We start from the raw sequence: 15,734 nt of genomic DNA on the forward strand, positions 1-15,734 counted from the left end.
TTACTCTACTAATATATTATGTATATTATAAAACATTCGACAAAAATAGAAACTTTACAGGACTGAGGTAAAAATATGAATAGAACTTCCCGTTTTTTCTTCCTGCTGCTCCTGGGCTCTCCCTGTCCTGCTGCAGGGCCCACTGACAGCGTCGGTCACCAGGGGGCAGGAGCTTGGGGCCAGGGGCACTCTGGTGGGGAGGAGGTAGGTAGGGCCCTGGGGAGTCTCCGGGAGGAGGCAGGAAGGGTGCTACAGCTCCGAGCTGCTGGGGAAGCGGAATCTAGAGGCAGGGACCGGGGCACCGCATGGCCTGGCGGGATCCTCGAGGCAAGCTCCCGGCCTGGGGGTTCTGGGGCCCGGGGAGCCCGGGCACGGGAATCCAGGGCAGAAGGACCGCGGGCGCGAAGCTCGGGAGTGAGGGGACTCGGGCCCCACAGAGCCGCCGGAGCCCGGCTCGGGCAGCAGCCGTGACAGGTCCTCCACCAGGTGCCACTTCTCCTGGACTTGCTGTTGGGGGGGGGGGAGCGAACGGCCGGTTACGAGCGGAAGCCTCCTCCCACGAGCCGGCCTGGACCAGCAGCCCGCCGTGCCGCAGCAGCTCCGCGGTCCGCGGTCGCGAGTTCCCCGCCAGGCCCCCGCCCGAGGCCTCGCCCTCGCCCCGCCCAGCAGAAGCCCCGCCCCCATAGACCACGCCCCACACAGAGGCCACGCCCCGTCACGATTCCGCCTCCAGGTCCCGCCCCAGCGAAGCCAGAGACCACGCCCCTCTACAAGAGCCCGCCCCCAGAAGAGGCCACGCCCCCGTCGGGGTCCTGTCCCCGCCCGATCAGAGACCACTTCCCCACCAGGGTCTGCCCACGCCCGCCACCTAGAGCCCGAGTTCAAAGTCAGCTCCGCTGCCAGTTGATGCCAGGTGAGGCTACTGCTGTAGCCTCCTATCAACTTTCAACCGTGTTCCAAGCCTAAGCCCATATTCCTGTCCTGTGGTCCCAGCCTGAGGCCACACTCCGGGGCGAGCTCCGGCCCCTCCCCGGCCCAGCGGACACTCACCCACACCAGCTGCTTCCGGAACCCCCGGATGGCTCTCGCATTGGCCTGGGACTGGGAGACGCAAACGGTCAGGACAAGGCTTTGGACAGACAGGGATCCAAGGTCAGTCTGTCATCCTTGGATGGCAGGCGCCTCTCCCTCCTTTCCCTCTCCCCACCTCAGTTTCTTAAAAACGCCTCCCGGGGTTCTTCTCTTTGGAGACCCCTTTATCCCTCCCCTCCTTCTTCCGCAGGCAGCCCCTCTCCTCTCCAGGGTAGGTGCTCAGCGTGTCTGCAGCAGGGGCTGTGTTTCCCCCGTGGTCACGTAAAGTGCCTGCTTTACAGGTGACATCGGAGGGCGCCATCCAGGGCTACCTGCCTTTGGGCCCACGCTCCGTCCTCTGGGACCCTGCCTCCCTGGCTGTCCCTGTCTGGCTCCCAGATCGCATGAGGATGCCTGCGGGTGCCCATCGAAGGAAGGACCCCCTCCCAGGTGTGCCCTCCCTTGGCCCCTGCTGTCCTGAGAGGCACCTGAGCAGTATGAGGAAGGGGAAGCTGAAGGCGTGGGAGCCGAGGTAGTGGAGGATGCGCTGGCCGGGCGGCGGGAGCCGGAGGGCCACCAGCTCTGGGACCACCTGCCAGGGGGCCGAGTAGTTGGCGAAGAGGCCACAGTCCCAGGAGGAGTGGATGCTGGGGACAGACAGCCAGAGCAGGGCTGGTGTCAGGGCACCCGGGGAGGAGCTACCTGCCCACCAGCCACGGGCGCTCTGCGGCCCTCACCTGCTGACCACATAGCCCAGGGGCATGACGGCCAGGAGCAGGCCCAGGAGGAGCACCAGCTGGAAGAAGAAGGTGGAGCTGGAGGCCCGGAATCGCCGAGGAGAGGCCTTGGAGTTCCTCATGAGGGTGTACTGGGGGCAAGCAACGGCCCATGGGGGTCGTTAGCCAGTTCGCAGAGGCCAAGGAGCCTGAGGCCCCGGGAAGGGACGCTGAGGGGGCGGGCAGAAGCAGGACGCGGGGCCTGCCCTGCGGACGGGGGGGCCCCATGGCCCACCCAGGTGCATGCCGGCCCCTCCCAGCCCGCGCCCTCACCTTCTTGATGTGGAAGGTGAGGAAGATGAAGACGCTGTTGAGCAGGGGCAGCAGCGGGCAGTAGAAGAGGCCCATCCAGGTGATTGTCTGCCCCGCCACAATGTCCAGGACGTTCTTGGGCACCAGGAACTCCTCCCGGTCCAGCCAGGCCCAGAACCGGCCCGAGAACCGCTCCACCAGCAGCCTGGGGCAGGGCGGTGTCCGGGCACCCGCATCAGTCATGCCCAGTGAGCACCCCGCACTCACTCACACGGAGACACGTGGGAAGAACCGCTCCCCCTTGGCTGTGGCCCATGGCCACCCCCAGACAAGCCCGTTCTCCCCGCGGTGGGGGTCCCCGCGTCTCACCTCCGAGGCAGGCTGACAAAGAAGGCAAAGGCTGCCGTGAGGAGGAAGTTGAAGGTGCTCAGTTTGTACAGCTCTTCCCCGACCGCGCTCTCCCAGCACTGGAACAGAGGGGGCCTGTCACCCCCGGTCCCCGGCCGCCCCTCACCCACCCACTGGGGCCCTCTGTGGTGCAGGAGCCTGGCCTGGGGTCTGACGTGATTGCTCAGTTAGAACCGGGGCCTCCAGGGTGAGATGTGAGCAGGGAAACCCCACAGCCAGCGCCTCGTGTGCTGTGAACGGCGCCCCCTGGAGGTGTGCTGCTCTCGCGCAAAAGGGAGACTGGCGAGGGACAGGAGGGACGGGCTTTGCTGGAGCCGCCAGCCACCTGGTAATCACAGGCGTTGTAGCCGTAGGACGCACAGCTGGTCTTGTTTCGTCCAATGCACAGCACGGTCTGGCCCAGAGAGAAGGAGAACATTCCCAGGCTGGCCAGCTTCAGCACAACGCACCTGGGGGGTGGGGCAGTGTCAGGGGGCGGGGCTCGGGCGCGTGGGCGCATCCCACCCAGGTTACATGTGTGCCGATCTCTGTTTGAGATCATGTCTCTTCTGGGTCCAGCCCCCTCTGAATCCAGATCCCGGCCTCCTTCCAACCAGCTCTGTCCGTGGTAATCTTTCCCAGAGTGTGTTCCCCAGAATCTTGGTCTTCAGATGACTCACGAGAGAAGGGTTCTGTTTTTAAATCAGTATGGGAAACACTGTGGAGTCCAGCTACCCTCCCCCACCCACACTCAGTTCCGAGTTTTGCGGGCATATGTGGGCCTTTCATATTCTTACAGCAGGGGAATCTTTCCTCTCCTGCCCACTTACACCAGCTCGTGCGCCACACACACGAGCACGCACCCCTGAACAACACAGCCCTGGACCCCACAGGTAGGGTGGCTTAACCCCAAACCATCATGTGCACATTATACCTAAGCGTGGACTTGCAGTGCTGACAGGTGACAGAAGTCTGCCTGGGAACAGTGGGTCTTCTGTTGAGGGAGCCTGGGAGGCAGGGTGGGTGGGGCTGAGTTTTTAAATCTTTCATCCTTTGGAGCATTTTGAACTTTTTACCATGTGCATGTGCCACTGCCTACTCCAAAAATAAAGCTTCAAACCACAGTCAACCTTGCAGGAAAGCTGAATGGGCTCCGACACCAGGGAAGCAGAAGGGAAAGCAGACAGAGCCAAGTGTGGGGGGCGTGGCAGACAGAAAAGCAGAGCTAGGGCTCACGGCGGGCAGGGGGGTGCTCAGAGGGGGGCTTCGGGTCCAAGAGGGGGGGACAGCACAGAGCGTGGGGCTGGAGGAGGGCTTGTCCGTGAACATGCACCCAGCAGGCATGGCGAGCTTGCCTTTGGCTGAGGCACTTGACCCCCGTGAGCCTCAGTTTCCTCATCTGTCAAATGGGGCGGAGGACGGTCTCTACTTCACAGGTCACGTGAAGGTTGTCAAGGGCTGGTAAACCCTTGGGGCGCGAGGGAGCTGGGTGCATCCCGAGTTCCTGGTTTCCCTGTGTGTGGAGCTGGTGCCCAACCCCCTCTGGCTGTTCTGTCCCTGGCCCCTCTGAATGGCTGGTGCGCGGTGCAGGCTGCTGGCTTGCTTTGCATGGAAGGGACCGGAAAACTTGAGATGGAGGCTCCTGAGATTGTTTGCTGGAAGTTTCTGCCTGCCTTCCCTTGGTCGGCGCTCTGGTGCCAGGCGATAACCCAGATGGGCAGCAGGACACGGAACTCTACCATGCCTCCGGGCCCTCCGTAGCTGACCCTCCACACGCGGTCCCACCTGTCACCCCCACGGTGGCACTCACCAGATGAGGGCGAGGTTGACCTCCGTGTTGGGAGGGTAGTTCTCCAGCTGGATGAGGAAAACAAATAGCAGGGGCCCCAGAAAGTTGACCAGGGCGATGATCCCAGGAGGCAGGTACTGGAGCAGCACGAACAGGGACTCCTGCAGGGGAAAAGCAGGTAAGGGGGTGCCCAGGGGCGGCGGGGCCCCTGGCAGCACCCCCATGCCCTACAGCCCCCTCAAGTGTCCCCCTGGTGCAGGCCTGGATCAGGACGCCCATGGGCTGTCCCCTGCGGCAGCATGGCGGGAGGGGGCATCACGGGTGGAGGCGGTCTGGCCTGTCGTGACCTTAGGCAGATCGTGTCAACGCCTCTGAGTCTTGGCTTGCGCGTCTGCCCAGCGGGACCATCCCGTCCCCTCCTAAAGTTCTGGCTAGGGTTAAATGAATGCGTGTCAGTTGCCCGGCACCTCTTTGTTGTCTTGTGAGTACTTGGTGGCCCAGAAGATGGCACTGATGGCCCCAACCACCAGCAGCCCGATGAGGACATTGACCCGCAGGTAGGTGAGCAGGTGGCAGACCCTCTGGGTCCGGGTCTCCTGCTGCACCAGCAGGAACCGACGCCTTTCCTCCAGCTCCACCTGTCATGGGGAGGGGGGGAGGACACACACACAGGTCAGGTGTGGCCCCGGCTGGCTGGGCGCTGCGTGGAGGAGGGGAGGTGGTCAGGTCCAGGTCAGTGCTTGTGGGGAGACAGGCTGCCAGGATCCAGGCGAGGCTGGCGTGACCCTGGGGCGGGGGTGGGGGAGGGATGGAGGCTGGTTTTACCCAGACCCCCGCTCCCTGCACTGCGTGGGTGTGCTCACGCCCCAACATTGGCACAGCCCCGCCTCCGGCTGGGACACCCCGTGCACACGCGTGTGCGCCCACCCATGCGCTAGTCACACACGCTCACGCGCTAGTCACACACGCTCACGCGCCCGTCCGCACATCCACGCCCACACCAGACACTCGCACACACCTTGAACTCGTTGCTGATCTCGTGCTTCTTGATGGTGGCTGCTTCCAGTCCCCGGATACAGAAGTCCCAGGAGGAGAACACTTTGACACTGACGGGCGACTTGTAGTCTTGGCCCAGAAACAGCCTCTGTGGCAGCCCCTTCACCATCCTGGAGGGAGCAGGAGGCCAGGGCCCATGCGGGAGGGGCCTCCGCCTCGCTCAGGTCTGGGGTGGGAAGCCCCTGACGGCCCGGGTGCAGGCTTGTGTGGGGGGTGGGGATACAGTCCGGTGTCCCTGAGCTCTGCAGCTGGGGACACACAATTCGGGCCGTGAAACCCCCGAACAGAGGCCAGGGCCCTCCTGCTACTTTGGGGTACCACACCAAGGAGGGATGATCAGGGAAACGGGTAGAGGCAGGGGCTCCGCTCTTACCGCCGCAGAATCCCACAGAAGGAGAGCAGCAGGCAGGCCAGGGGGCTCAGGAGGTAGGCCAGGCGGATGCTGTAGGCTGAGCTGCTCTCGGGCCCTGCCCGGTAGGCGCCATAGAAGAGATAGGTGTTGGTGAAGGCCTGGGGATGCGGACGATGACGACCGGGTCAGGCGGGGCTGTGTGCTAAGTGCTGCCCATGTCTTAACTCTGTACTCTCACAGAATCCTCGTCAGGGAGGGAGGGAGAGCAACCCCATGTCACAGTCACAGAGCAGTCAGGCCCAAGGCCACACAGCTTGGAGGAAGAGGCAGGACTGGAATAGAGGAGTCTGCACAGTAACCACCCAGCGGCTTCCAGGGATGAGGGTGGGGTGGTGCTTATCGCACAGTTCCGGACACTTTTCCCTTCTGTCCTTTGCACCCCCACCCCAGCTGGGTACTGAGGGCCATGGACAGATGACCATGGCCCTGGGCTGCGCATATGGCCTCAGCCTCTCCCTGACCCCATCACTGTCCCCGCCAGCCTGCTTATGTAATAACCATTCCCCTAGAAGCCAAAATGTCTTTGGACAGATGCGGGTCCTCTTAGACTGTGGTCCCCTGGGGCCAGTTCTCCAGGTCCCCCAACCCTCCTGGTCCATAGCCAAGATGGAGCTCACTTACCCTGCCAGTTAAAACATTCCAAAGTTGATTGTGGAATCTGGGAACACCGGTCTGGGACTGGAGGCCACCAGGGCACTGGAAGGCTGTCGGTAGGGAGACGGGACCAGTAGGGAAGGGTCCCCAAGACATAGGTGAGGCTCTACCCCTATCTACTGCATAGCGCGCCCCCCCCCATCCTGGGGAGCTTGAGCAGGGCCCTGAAGAGGAGTCATGCATGACAAGGCATGGTCAGGGAGAGTCCCAGGGCTGGACTCAAGCAGGACGATGCGCAGGATGGGGACACAGAGGGTCAGGGCTGTCCCAACACTCTGAGCCCTGGACCAACCCCTCAGGGTCCTCAGGGTGCAGGTGGGCGCTCCAGGACCTTATTCCCTCGGTGGGCTGGGCACTCACTGAAGTTCAGGGAGGGGCCTGTGTCAGGGGGGCGGAGCCAGACCAGGGGCAGCAGGACGAAGCTGGCAGTCAGAAGCAGGGTCAGGAGGTTGAGCAGCAGCAGGAAGCGAAGGAAGGTGAAGTAGGACTGGATACCGGTGCCAAAGAGGCCTACGAGGAGAGAAGCAGGTCCTTCAGAGCCGCACCAAGCCAGGGGCCCACTGAGAATCCGAGGGCTGACCAACCCAGCAGGGTGTGGGTGACCAGCCCTGCCTGGACCTCAAATCATTGGCCGAGTCCTGGAGGCTCCCCTAGCAGTCCCTCTAATAGCCACCAGGGGGTGCTGTCACCTGCCTAGTTTTGCGCCCGGGCTCGGGGCGGAAGGGGTGTGAAGGATGGGGGGGCGTTGTTTGGTGGTGGGGGGTTGTTTGGTGGGGGCGGAAGGGACAATGGCAAGCGGGATGGTGGCCTCGGGTTTCTAAACCCGACGTTGAGACTCCAGAGAGGGGAGGTGCGGGTGGGGGTGCGGGTCCTACCCCCGATCTCGTAGAGAGCCCCTTCCCAGAGCCCAAAGCCCCGGGCCAGCCGCTGCGCTGCATCCGCTAGGCGCCGTCGCGCAGTCTCCCGCCTGCGCCGCCACCGCTGCCAGCAAGAGGTCTTCACCCCCTCGGGCTCCCGCAGCTGCCTGGGATGGGGTGGTGATGGGGGCGTCCCCGAATCACCCACTGTGCCCACCGGCCCAGGCAGAGCAATGCCAAGGGCCAGAGGAGTCTTCCCGCTGCTGGTGACTTCCACCCCCACCCAACAGGTGCGTCCTCTGGGCGCTCCGCCCACCCCCACCATCTGGCCTCCACCCAGTCCCGCCCCGGGGACACCCACCGGATGAAGCGCTTGTCCACCATGGCGTAGGGCACCTCCCGCACCAGAGCCTGGGAGGACCACAGCCGCTCCATCTCCTGCTCCCACAGCTCCTCGACCCCTGGCTCAGGTTCGGGCTCCACGAGGGCCTGGCGGGACTGCACTGACCACTGCCTCAGCATCTCTGCTGGGGTGGGGTTGAGGTTGGGGACGCTGGGCTGCAATCCCCCACCTCCTAGAAGGGATGTGGGGTGCCTGCTGGGTGAGCTTCAGGCTCTTGGCCCTGACACAGCCAGAGACGAAGAGAAAGAATTCAGTTGGAGCAGATCCTGGCTCGGTCCCATCCACATCTCAAAGCAACACACTGCCAGAGGCCTCGGTTTCCCTGTTTGTCAACAGGGAGAAATGTCCAAAGATGGGACTGTCCCAGACAAAGACAGAGCCAGGTGTGGCCACAGATAAGTGCGATGGGGTTCGAGGCCTGCTGTATCCCAGTCACACTGCCGCCTGTGGCCACAGGCCCTCGGGGTCACCCTTCGGCAAGACAATTCCAGCTCTTCTCCCCGTGCTAATTCTCCCAGTGGGAACAGGCCCCTGTCCCAAACCCTGACAGCTCCTAGAACCCAGTATGCTGCGGGATTTGGATGTGCTGGGACCCCCTTGCCTCTGCTACCTAGGGTCCAGCCCCCAGGACTCGGTCTGCCCTGCCCCCGAGGGACCCCATATGAGGAAGCGTGGGTACAGCCCCAGACTTGGGAAGGCGACCCTAGGGCGGCAGCAATAACCCCCAACCCTCAGCAGCCCCACCGTCTCGGTTCTCTCTTTTACCCCCTCCTGCTCAGCCTCCTCCCCCCACTCTGCACCCAGCTCACCTGGGGACAAGGGACCAAGTCCCGGGAGAAGGGCCCTCATTGGACAGGCTCCCGCCTGCCAGGCGGGACTGTGAGGGAACTGGGGGAGGGGTCACATGACAGGAACCCCAGCTCTCCCGCCATCTCCTCCTCCCTCCACTTCTCGCCCCCACCTCCACAGTTTCCTTTGCTTTCACTGGGGCGGCCACTTCCTGCGGCGCGAGGGGGCAGGCAGGCAGGTCGGGCCTGGGGTGGGCGTGGGGTTGGGGTGGGGGTGGGGGTCATGCCATCCCTCCTCGCTGCTGCTGCGTGCTCGCCCGGAGCCGGTCCCTTTACGCCTGGGGAGCCCAGCCGGAGCCCGGAGCCCAGCCCGAGCCTGGGGCCTGGCTGCTTATCACCAGTGGCAGGTTGTCCTCGCGGGACAGCGCGATAGTGACAGCATGGGTGGGCCCCATCACTTTGGGCTGCTCAGTCTTCAGATGCCCTTGGCGTTAACTTCAACTTCCCGCCGGGGTCACTGGCACTTAGGACTTGGAGCCTGGCCTAGAGTAAGGGCTCAGGAACCCGCGCCACTCGTTCCAGCTAGGCAAGATGTTTTCTAGCCATCTTGGCCCTTCTCTCCTGGGATCCCCTGGGAGGCCCTGTGGTCTTGCCCCTCCTCCTTGCTCCCTTCCACCTCCTTCAGGGTCCCGTCCATCCAGCTGAGCTCTGGTGGCTTCTCTGCATCCCTGCCTGGATCCCCTCATTTTCCAAGCCCCTCCTCTATGCCAGGCTCCAAGCTGGGTGTTGGTGCCAGGGGCACAGTGGGCTCAGAGAGTGGGGGCAGGGGGAACAGACCAGCCAAAGAACATGTCAACAGGAAGTGGCAAGTGCTCCAACAGGGTTCAACCCAGGAAGGCTTCCCACAGGAGGTGACCTGCAGGTTGGGCCGGGGTCATGCAAGTACCATGTGGCCAGAGCAAGGGTGTGCGGGGGGGGGGGGTGGGGGGCAGTGGGAGGAGAGGCAAGGGCTGGGCAGGCCTGGTCTTCGTGTGGCAGTGCCTTGTGCCAAGACCCAGCCCGAAGTAACCCATCTGAAGACCCCACTGACAGCTGCTAAAGAGCCCCAATGCTGACCCTCCAGCTTCGTCCAACTTCAGGTCTGCGGGCCCCTTTACCAGTTGCATTACATCTTTTCATTGGGGGATCCTGGCTTTGCTCACCTGTTCTCCCCTCCAGGAGGACCCTCTCCTTCCTCTCTGCCTTCCACCCTGCCTGCCTCTCAAGGCTTCCCCCCACCACTGTCCACCTCCCGCCCATTCTCACGCCAGTCCCTGGGAGCCTCCCCTCTGACCTGTGCCAGGCCTTCTCAAAGTCAGGTTTCTCGGTGGAGCTCGGGGTGCACCAGACTCACGCCCGGCAGAGGACACCCCGGGCAGGCAGCTGATGACCGTCGCCGCCTGTCTGCTCATCTGTGAAGCAGGGAGTGGGTGTCCACCTCCCCGGCTTATTGGCATAACTGAGAAAACAGCAGAGGGGACAGTCACAGTGTCAGGCTTTCCTGGGGCTTGCCCCCTCCTCCCCACCTAGCACACAGGAAGTCGTCCAGAGCTGTTGTCTGACTAGCAGCAGAAACCACGCCCCGACCAGAGGGGGGTGATAAGCCCGGGTCCTCCGCCTGCTTGGGAAAGTCGTTTGTCAGCAGGGGCTGCGTGGAGGAAGGGGTTACCCAATCCGGTGTCGCAAGGCGCTGTATCAGTGGGGCTTTGCAGCAGCGTGTTATTTTGATAATTGCCCTGGGAAATGGGCGGGTGGGGGAATTATTGTCCCCATTCGAAACTTGGGGAAACTGAGTCCCACTGACACGGTGGACTCAGACTGAGATTGGAGTAGATACAGACGCTCGGCCGCCCGCACCCAGCTGAGACCTCGGGGTGAGGTGGAGACGGGGTCCCCATTCGGCAGGGAGAGGGCAAGGTCGCCCGAGGGCGCGGGGCGCGCTGGGTCATGTGACGCAAGAGGCCCGCCACCACGTGGACCGGGGCTGGGCGGCGCAGCTCCCTCGGGCCCCGCCGGTCCCGCGACGGTCCCCAGTCGCCCCCGGGGTCCCAGTCACTCCCTCCCCCTGACCCCGCGGCCCCGCCCCCAGGTGGTGGAGTCCCGACCGCGGTTCCGGGGACAGGTGAGCGGCTCGCGGGAGCGCAGGGCCCCTCCTCTCCCGCGCGTCCCAGGTAAGCGGCGGGGATCGGGGGGCCGGGCGGGCGGAGCCGCGCGCGTCCCGGGGCTTGGGGGCGGCGCCCGGGTCCTCCCGGCTCAGCCGCTTCCCCTGCGGCGGCGGCCGCACCCGCTCCCCATTCCTTGGGGCCCCCGGGGCCACGGGGCGGTTAGTCCCCGCGCCGGTGGCCTGGTGCCTCCCGCCCTCGGGAGGGGCGCGCCGGCCAGCAGACCCCCGCCCGCCCCCGCCGGCCGGCCGCCCCAGCGGAGAGGGCAGCGGTGATGCCCTGGGGCCGGGACCGGCAGTACAGGGGCCCGGGTCTCGCGGGCCGGTACCACTGTCCCGGGCCGGGGGAGCGGGAGGCTGGCGGGGAGGGGTCGAGGGGCTCCCGGACTTGCTGCCGCCCCTGAGCTCCGCGGCTGGGCTGAGGCACTTCCCGGGCAGCTGCTGCTCCCAGAGGACTCGCTGCCGGCCGGGGTGGGGCTCCTGGAGACGCGCCCCACCCTGCCCCTCCCCACCTGGCTCAGGGCTCAGGAATGGTGTGCCCCGGAAACTCTGCCGGACCTGCCCCGGCCTGGGGTAGGGTGCGGGGCGCTGGGTGTCAGCTCGGCGGAAGCCTTAGGCAGTGCCTGGGTGAGCTCAGGTGAGCCCCGGCCCCGAGGCAGGCTGCCTGATTCCTAGCCTCTGAACACCTCCCACCTCCCCATTACCCGCGCCCCCCCCCCCAAAGGGGAGTGTGGGAAAGGCCTGTGGGTCTGAGCCTCAGAGGGTCTGTCTGCGGAGGAAGGGATTCTAGCTGTCGGGGCAGGACTGGGGGGCACATCATCAGCTGCACCTCCAGCTGTTTTCCCCATTCAGCTGACCCATCATCTCTCTGCTGGTTCCCCCCCTCTGTGCTCCTGCTGGAGGTGGGGAAGGGGCTTGGATTGTGTGGGGCCTGGGCTCAGAGACTGAACGTCCTGCAGGCCCCTAAGCGAGGAAGCTGGGCATACTGGTCTCGCAGAGGAAGCCCCCTTGAGTGGAGCCCGCTTTCTGAGTGCTGAGTCCCCACCCAGGGGGTGAGGGGACGGTGGGGGGGGGGCGGTGGGGTGGAGGGAGGAAGACCAAGGACAGGGCAGACGCAGAGCTGGGCCCGGGGCCACTCCCACAGGGTGAAGAGCCCAGACAAGGCCGCCCTGGTTCCAGTTGTCCCGGGCGATGGCAGAGCCCTCTGCCTGGACAAAGGCTGGACAAAGGAGGCCTGTTTAACGCCCAGCCTCCCTTCCCCCAGCCAGCTGCCCAGCCCGCCCCTGGGGTGGGGTGATGGAATGTAGGGGAGTCGGTCTCCTGAGAACTGGTGACCTTGCAGCGCCCCAGCCCAGCCCAGTGTGGAGTGCTGTGATCCCTGTTTGGGGGGGTGAGGACAGGCAGCGTTGGGTTGGGTGGGGGCCCGTTGGGTTGGGTGGGGGCCCGGCTGGAGGAGGCCCTCTGGGGCTGGTGGGGGGAGGAGGGCTAGCCGTGGGAAGGGCTTCCTGTGAGGGGAAGTGCTCTGGGGTTATAGGGCAGGCACAGGAAGGTCTGGGAGCTGCCCTGACCTTTTTCACCAAGAGGTCGGTGGATACCTGGGGCAGAGCCCGAGGCAAGGAGGGCTATGTCCACAGCCACCCACCCCCTTCCCCCTTCCCAGGGACTGGCGCCCGCCGTGGAGGAAACCGATGGGGACTGCTCCGAACCCCCCCTTCCTTCCGCTCTCCCTCGGGCGGTGGAAGGGACTCCCCCTCGGTCCATTCTGGCTTGAGGTTTATTTGGGGTCACTAACCTGACCACATGCTTGGCAGTGGATGGGGGGCAAGCAGGGGCTCAGTCGGCCTGGGCTGTGGGCACCTCCCACGTTCCCCGGGGAGTGGGTGGTTTGGCTGGGCACCAGGCTCTGAAGGCCAACCTTGGTGGCCACTCCCTGTCTCCTCAGATGGGCAGCGGGAGGCTTTGGAGGCTGCGCCCAGACTCTGAGCTGCCCTAGACTGCCGACTGGCTGGGCGTGGGTCACAGACATGGCCCAGCCCCTGAACTTTGTCCTCAGTGTTCCCGAGACCCCAGAGGACCACGGGTAAGTGTGCTGGGGCTGGGGGACTGGAGGGCAGAGATGTTTCCCCCATCCTCCCCTCCCCCGGAGAGGCCCCCTGGACCAGGGCCTGTGGAAGGGGTGGCCGCTGGGGCAGGGTTGGGTCAGCTGAATCGGGAACCCCTGCTCCTCTCTCATCCCGGCAGCCAGGAGCCCAGCCCCTATGATGAGAGCGAGGTGCACGACTCCTTCCACCAGCTCATCGAGGAGCAGAGCCGGTGGGTGGCGGAGGAGGGGCTGGAGCTGCAGCAGCGGGAGCAGGGGGCTGGAGCCTCGGAGACCTCAGGTGAGCCCTCGGGCCTGGGTCCTGGTGCGCAGGCGCTGGGATGGTGCGGGCGGTCGGGGGGGGGGGGGGGGCGCTGAGCTTTCCCAGCCTGGCGGGACGCCTCTCCCGGCCACTGCAGGCCTGGGCTGGGGATTGGCGGGGGAGATCGCTGGCCCGCCGTGTCTCCAGGACCTCTGGACAAGTCTTTGTGCTTCGCAGGCATTGGCCACCAGGCCCTGCTGGGGCCCGAGGACGCCCTTGTCCACAGCACAGCCACACTCCGCATCTTGGCCAGCATGCCCAGTCGCACTATTGGTGAGTGGCCCTCTACCCTCGCCTGGGCGGGGTTGCAGGTGGGGATCTGCGTAGCGCAGAGCTGGGCCCTTCACCCCCCACCCTCCCGTCTGCTGCCCAGAGGCCCCGCACAGCCCCGTGCGGCCTCGCTGGGTTCCAAAAACGACTCCAGAGTCACAGGGATAAAAATAGGCTCTTGGGAACCCAGTGGTGCCTGAAGTCTCTTGTAAAGGGACTTCCGTGGGTCCCAGGCGGGGTGAGGGGCAGGGAGGCGAGGCTGGTGCTGCCCCTGACTGCCCCCCACGCCCCGCAGGCCGCAGCCGCGGGGCCATCCTCTCCCAGTACTACAACCGCACCGTGCGGCTTCGGCGCAGGGTCAGCCGGCCTGAGGTCAGGGGCGTGGGGCGCTCGGCCCGGCCCAGCCTCCGCCTCTACGACCTGGAGCTGGACCCCGCGGCCCTCGAGGAGGAGGGTGAGTGAGTGGGCCCCGCGGCCTCGGTGGGGGGGGAGCTCAGGCCCACCGGGCAGGAGGCAGGGGGCAGGGGCTGAGGGCAGAGAGGCCGAGCAGTGGGGGTCTTCTGGGCTGTGAAGGCTTTGGCCCGTGGCAGGCAGCAGCCCTGAAACGTCGGGTGTGCACACTCCCGTGCTGAACACTGGTGTTGCACACCGGTCTCGGCTTCGGGCTGGGATGGTGGTGAGCGGACCAGGTTCAGCTCTCCCGCAGCTTGTTTTCTACCCAGTGTAACAGACGGGAACTGGCTAAATGGAAGAGCAGATTCAAGCTCAGAGGAGGGCGACTGAGGAAAGGCCTGTGGCAGGACGGGGATCCAGGGAGGCTTCCTGGAGGACGTGACACTAGAGGAGAGGGGCATGTGCAAAGGCCCTGAGGTGGGAGGCCAGTGTGGAGGTGCTAGGGGACAAGGGACAGTGGTCGTAGCAGGGCCGGTGTCACAGGTCGGTCTTCAATCAGGTAACCTGTGGCATTCAGGTGCCTGGAGCTCATGCGCTGTGTTGGGTCCTGTCTGTGTCCTCCCCAGTTTACTCGAGGCCCTGTGATAGGTGATGGACAGGGCAGGGAGGAATGGGCTCTGGGGAACTTGCCAGCTTCACTTTGCAGGCCTGGCCTGGTGTCCGCTTGTCTGTCAATTGGGGTTGAAGTGGTCCCCCTCCCAGGGTGGCAGCGAAGGTGGGAAAGAGAGAGGGGTGGGTCTATAGGCCTTGCCCCCCCCCCCCAAGAGCTGGCATAGTGGGAAGTGCTAGGGGAGGGGGTTGGGACCTCGTCAATGCTGAGCGGGGGTGGGTGAAGCTCAGGTGCATTGGGGGTCAGAGTAAGATGCTTGTGGGGACCCAGGAGCAGAGTTAGGGTCAAGGGCGAGGGGCACTGGGCTCATAGGCTGAGGTCGGGGAGGGAAGATAGCTCGTGGGGCAAGTCAGGCGGGCATGGGGAGGTCTGGCTTGGATGGTACGGGCAGAGAGCAGCCGTCCAGACGTGGGAGGGTGGGCAGAGGTCTGTGTTGCTTGGGCCAGCGAGGGCAGACAGGCTTGTCCAGGGTCATGGGCACAGGTGCAGGAGGGAGGGAGGGAGGGATGTGTCGGGGAACTGACAGAGCCCCATCCTTCTGTAGAGAAGCGGTTTCTCCTGGTGAAGGAGCTGCAGGGCCTGACGGTGGCCCAGCAGGACCACATGCTCCGAGGGATGCCCTTGGGCCTGGCTGAGAAACGCTGCCTGCGGTCAGTGCCCATCCTGAGACCCACTTGCTTGGCGGGGCTGGGCGGTTGGTGAGAAGGGGCCTGAGCAGGCAGCAGGTGGCTCTCGGGGGGAGTCGGGTCCAGCCCCGGTCCTACCCTGATGGCGCCTCTGCCCCCAGAGAGGAGAGCCGGACCCTGACGGGGAAGCGGAGGGGCCGACAGGGCCGGCGTGGGCTCCTCCCCTGCTGTGGCCAGCTCCGAGATGCCTGCGTCCTGGTAGGGGCCTCCTGTCCGGGATGGGCCCAGGGCAGCCAGGCGGGGGTGGGGGCGGCCCCCCTTTCTTCTGTGGCTATCCTGTGTGGGATCTCCTAGCCTTTAGACCACCCTCCCCTCCGCGGCCCCTTCCACTGCCCCCGCACCTCCAAGCCAGGCCCCGCCCGGGACCTCTGGGCGGCCGTGCTTCCCCTTCCTGCCTCTGTGCCCACAGGCCCTGCACAGCCTGGGGCTCTGGCTGCTCTCGGGCCTGCCCGCCCTGATGCCATGGCGCTACGCCCTGAAGCGCATCGGAGGCCAGTTCGGCTCCAGCGTGCTGTCTTACTTCCTCTTCCTCAAGACCCTGCTGGCCTTCAACATGCTCCTGCTGCTGCCGCTGCTGGCCTTCATCGTGGGCGTGCAGGCGGCCTTCCCGCCGGCCTCCCCGGGCTCCGTCCCCACCTTCACGGGCCTGGAGCTGCTCACGGGCGGGG

General features: G+C 65.2%; 2 protein-coding genes across 10 annotated transcripts in view; one reads left to right on the plus strand and one right to left on the minus strand.

Annotated features, from left to right (window-relative positions):
- TMC8 (transmembrane channel like 8) lies at positions 1 to 10,545 on the minus strand. The gene is made up of 16 exons (XM_026484047.4): positions 9,779 to 10,545; positions 7,616 to 7,877; positions 7,273 to 7,421; positions 6,758 to 6,907; positions 6,365 to 6,447; positions 5,705 to 5,841; positions 5,294 to 5,441; positions 4,743 to 4,913; positions 4,297 to 4,436; positions 2,833 to 2,956; positions 2,469 to 2,566; positions 2,121 to 2,304; positions 1,809 to 1,939; positions 1,560 to 1,718; positions 1,051 to 1,129; positions 1 to 507 (listed from the first exon to the last, which is right to left on the minus strand). Exons 2-16 carry the CDS (start codon positions 7,774 to 7,776, stop codon positions 250 to 252), a joined length of 2,172 nt encoding a protein of 723 aa, XP_026339832.1. The 5' UTR covers positions 7,777 to 7,877; positions 9,779 to 10,545; the 3' UTR covers positions 1 to 249.
- Positions 10,455 to 15,734, plus strand: part of TMC6 (transmembrane channel like 6) — a 15,189-nt gene continuing 9,909 nt past the window's right edge. For 2 of the 9 annotated variants that reach the window (XM_057317675.1, XM_057317676.1), the window contains exons 1-8: positions 10,455 to 10,655; positions 12,588 to 12,725; positions 12,887 to 13,026; positions 13,225 to 13,320; positions 13,613 to 13,771; positions 14,925 to 15,030; positions 15,168 to 15,264; positions 15,476 to 15,733. In XM_057317675.1, the coding sequence (XP_057173658.1) occupies positions 12,670 to 12,725; positions 12,887 to 13,026; positions 13,225 to 13,320; positions 13,613 to 13,771; positions 14,925 to 15,030; positions 15,168 to 15,264; positions 15,476 to 15,733 (912 nt within the window). In that variant the 5' untranslated portion in view covers positions 10,455 to 10,655; positions 12,588 to 12,669. Of the gene's footprint in view, positions 10,656 to 11,019; positions 11,283 to 12,587; positions 12,726 to 12,886; positions 13,027 to 13,224; positions 13,321 to 13,612; positions 13,772 to 14,924; positions 15,031 to 15,167; positions 15,265 to 15,475; position 15,734 lie in introns of those variants that run through there. The other 7 variants (XM_048226596.2, XM_048226593.2, XM_057317677.1 and 4 more) reach the window with 7 other exon arrangements.

The sequence above is a fragment of the Ursus arctos genome, unplaced genomic scaffold, assembly GCF_023065955.2.
Source record: "Ursus arctos isolate Adak ecotype North America unplaced genomic scaffold, UrsArc2.0 scaffold_24, whole genome shotgun sequence".
Taxonomy (NCBI): domain Eukaryota; kingdom Metazoa; phylum Chordata; class Mammalia; order Carnivora; family Ursidae; genus Ursus; species Ursus arctos.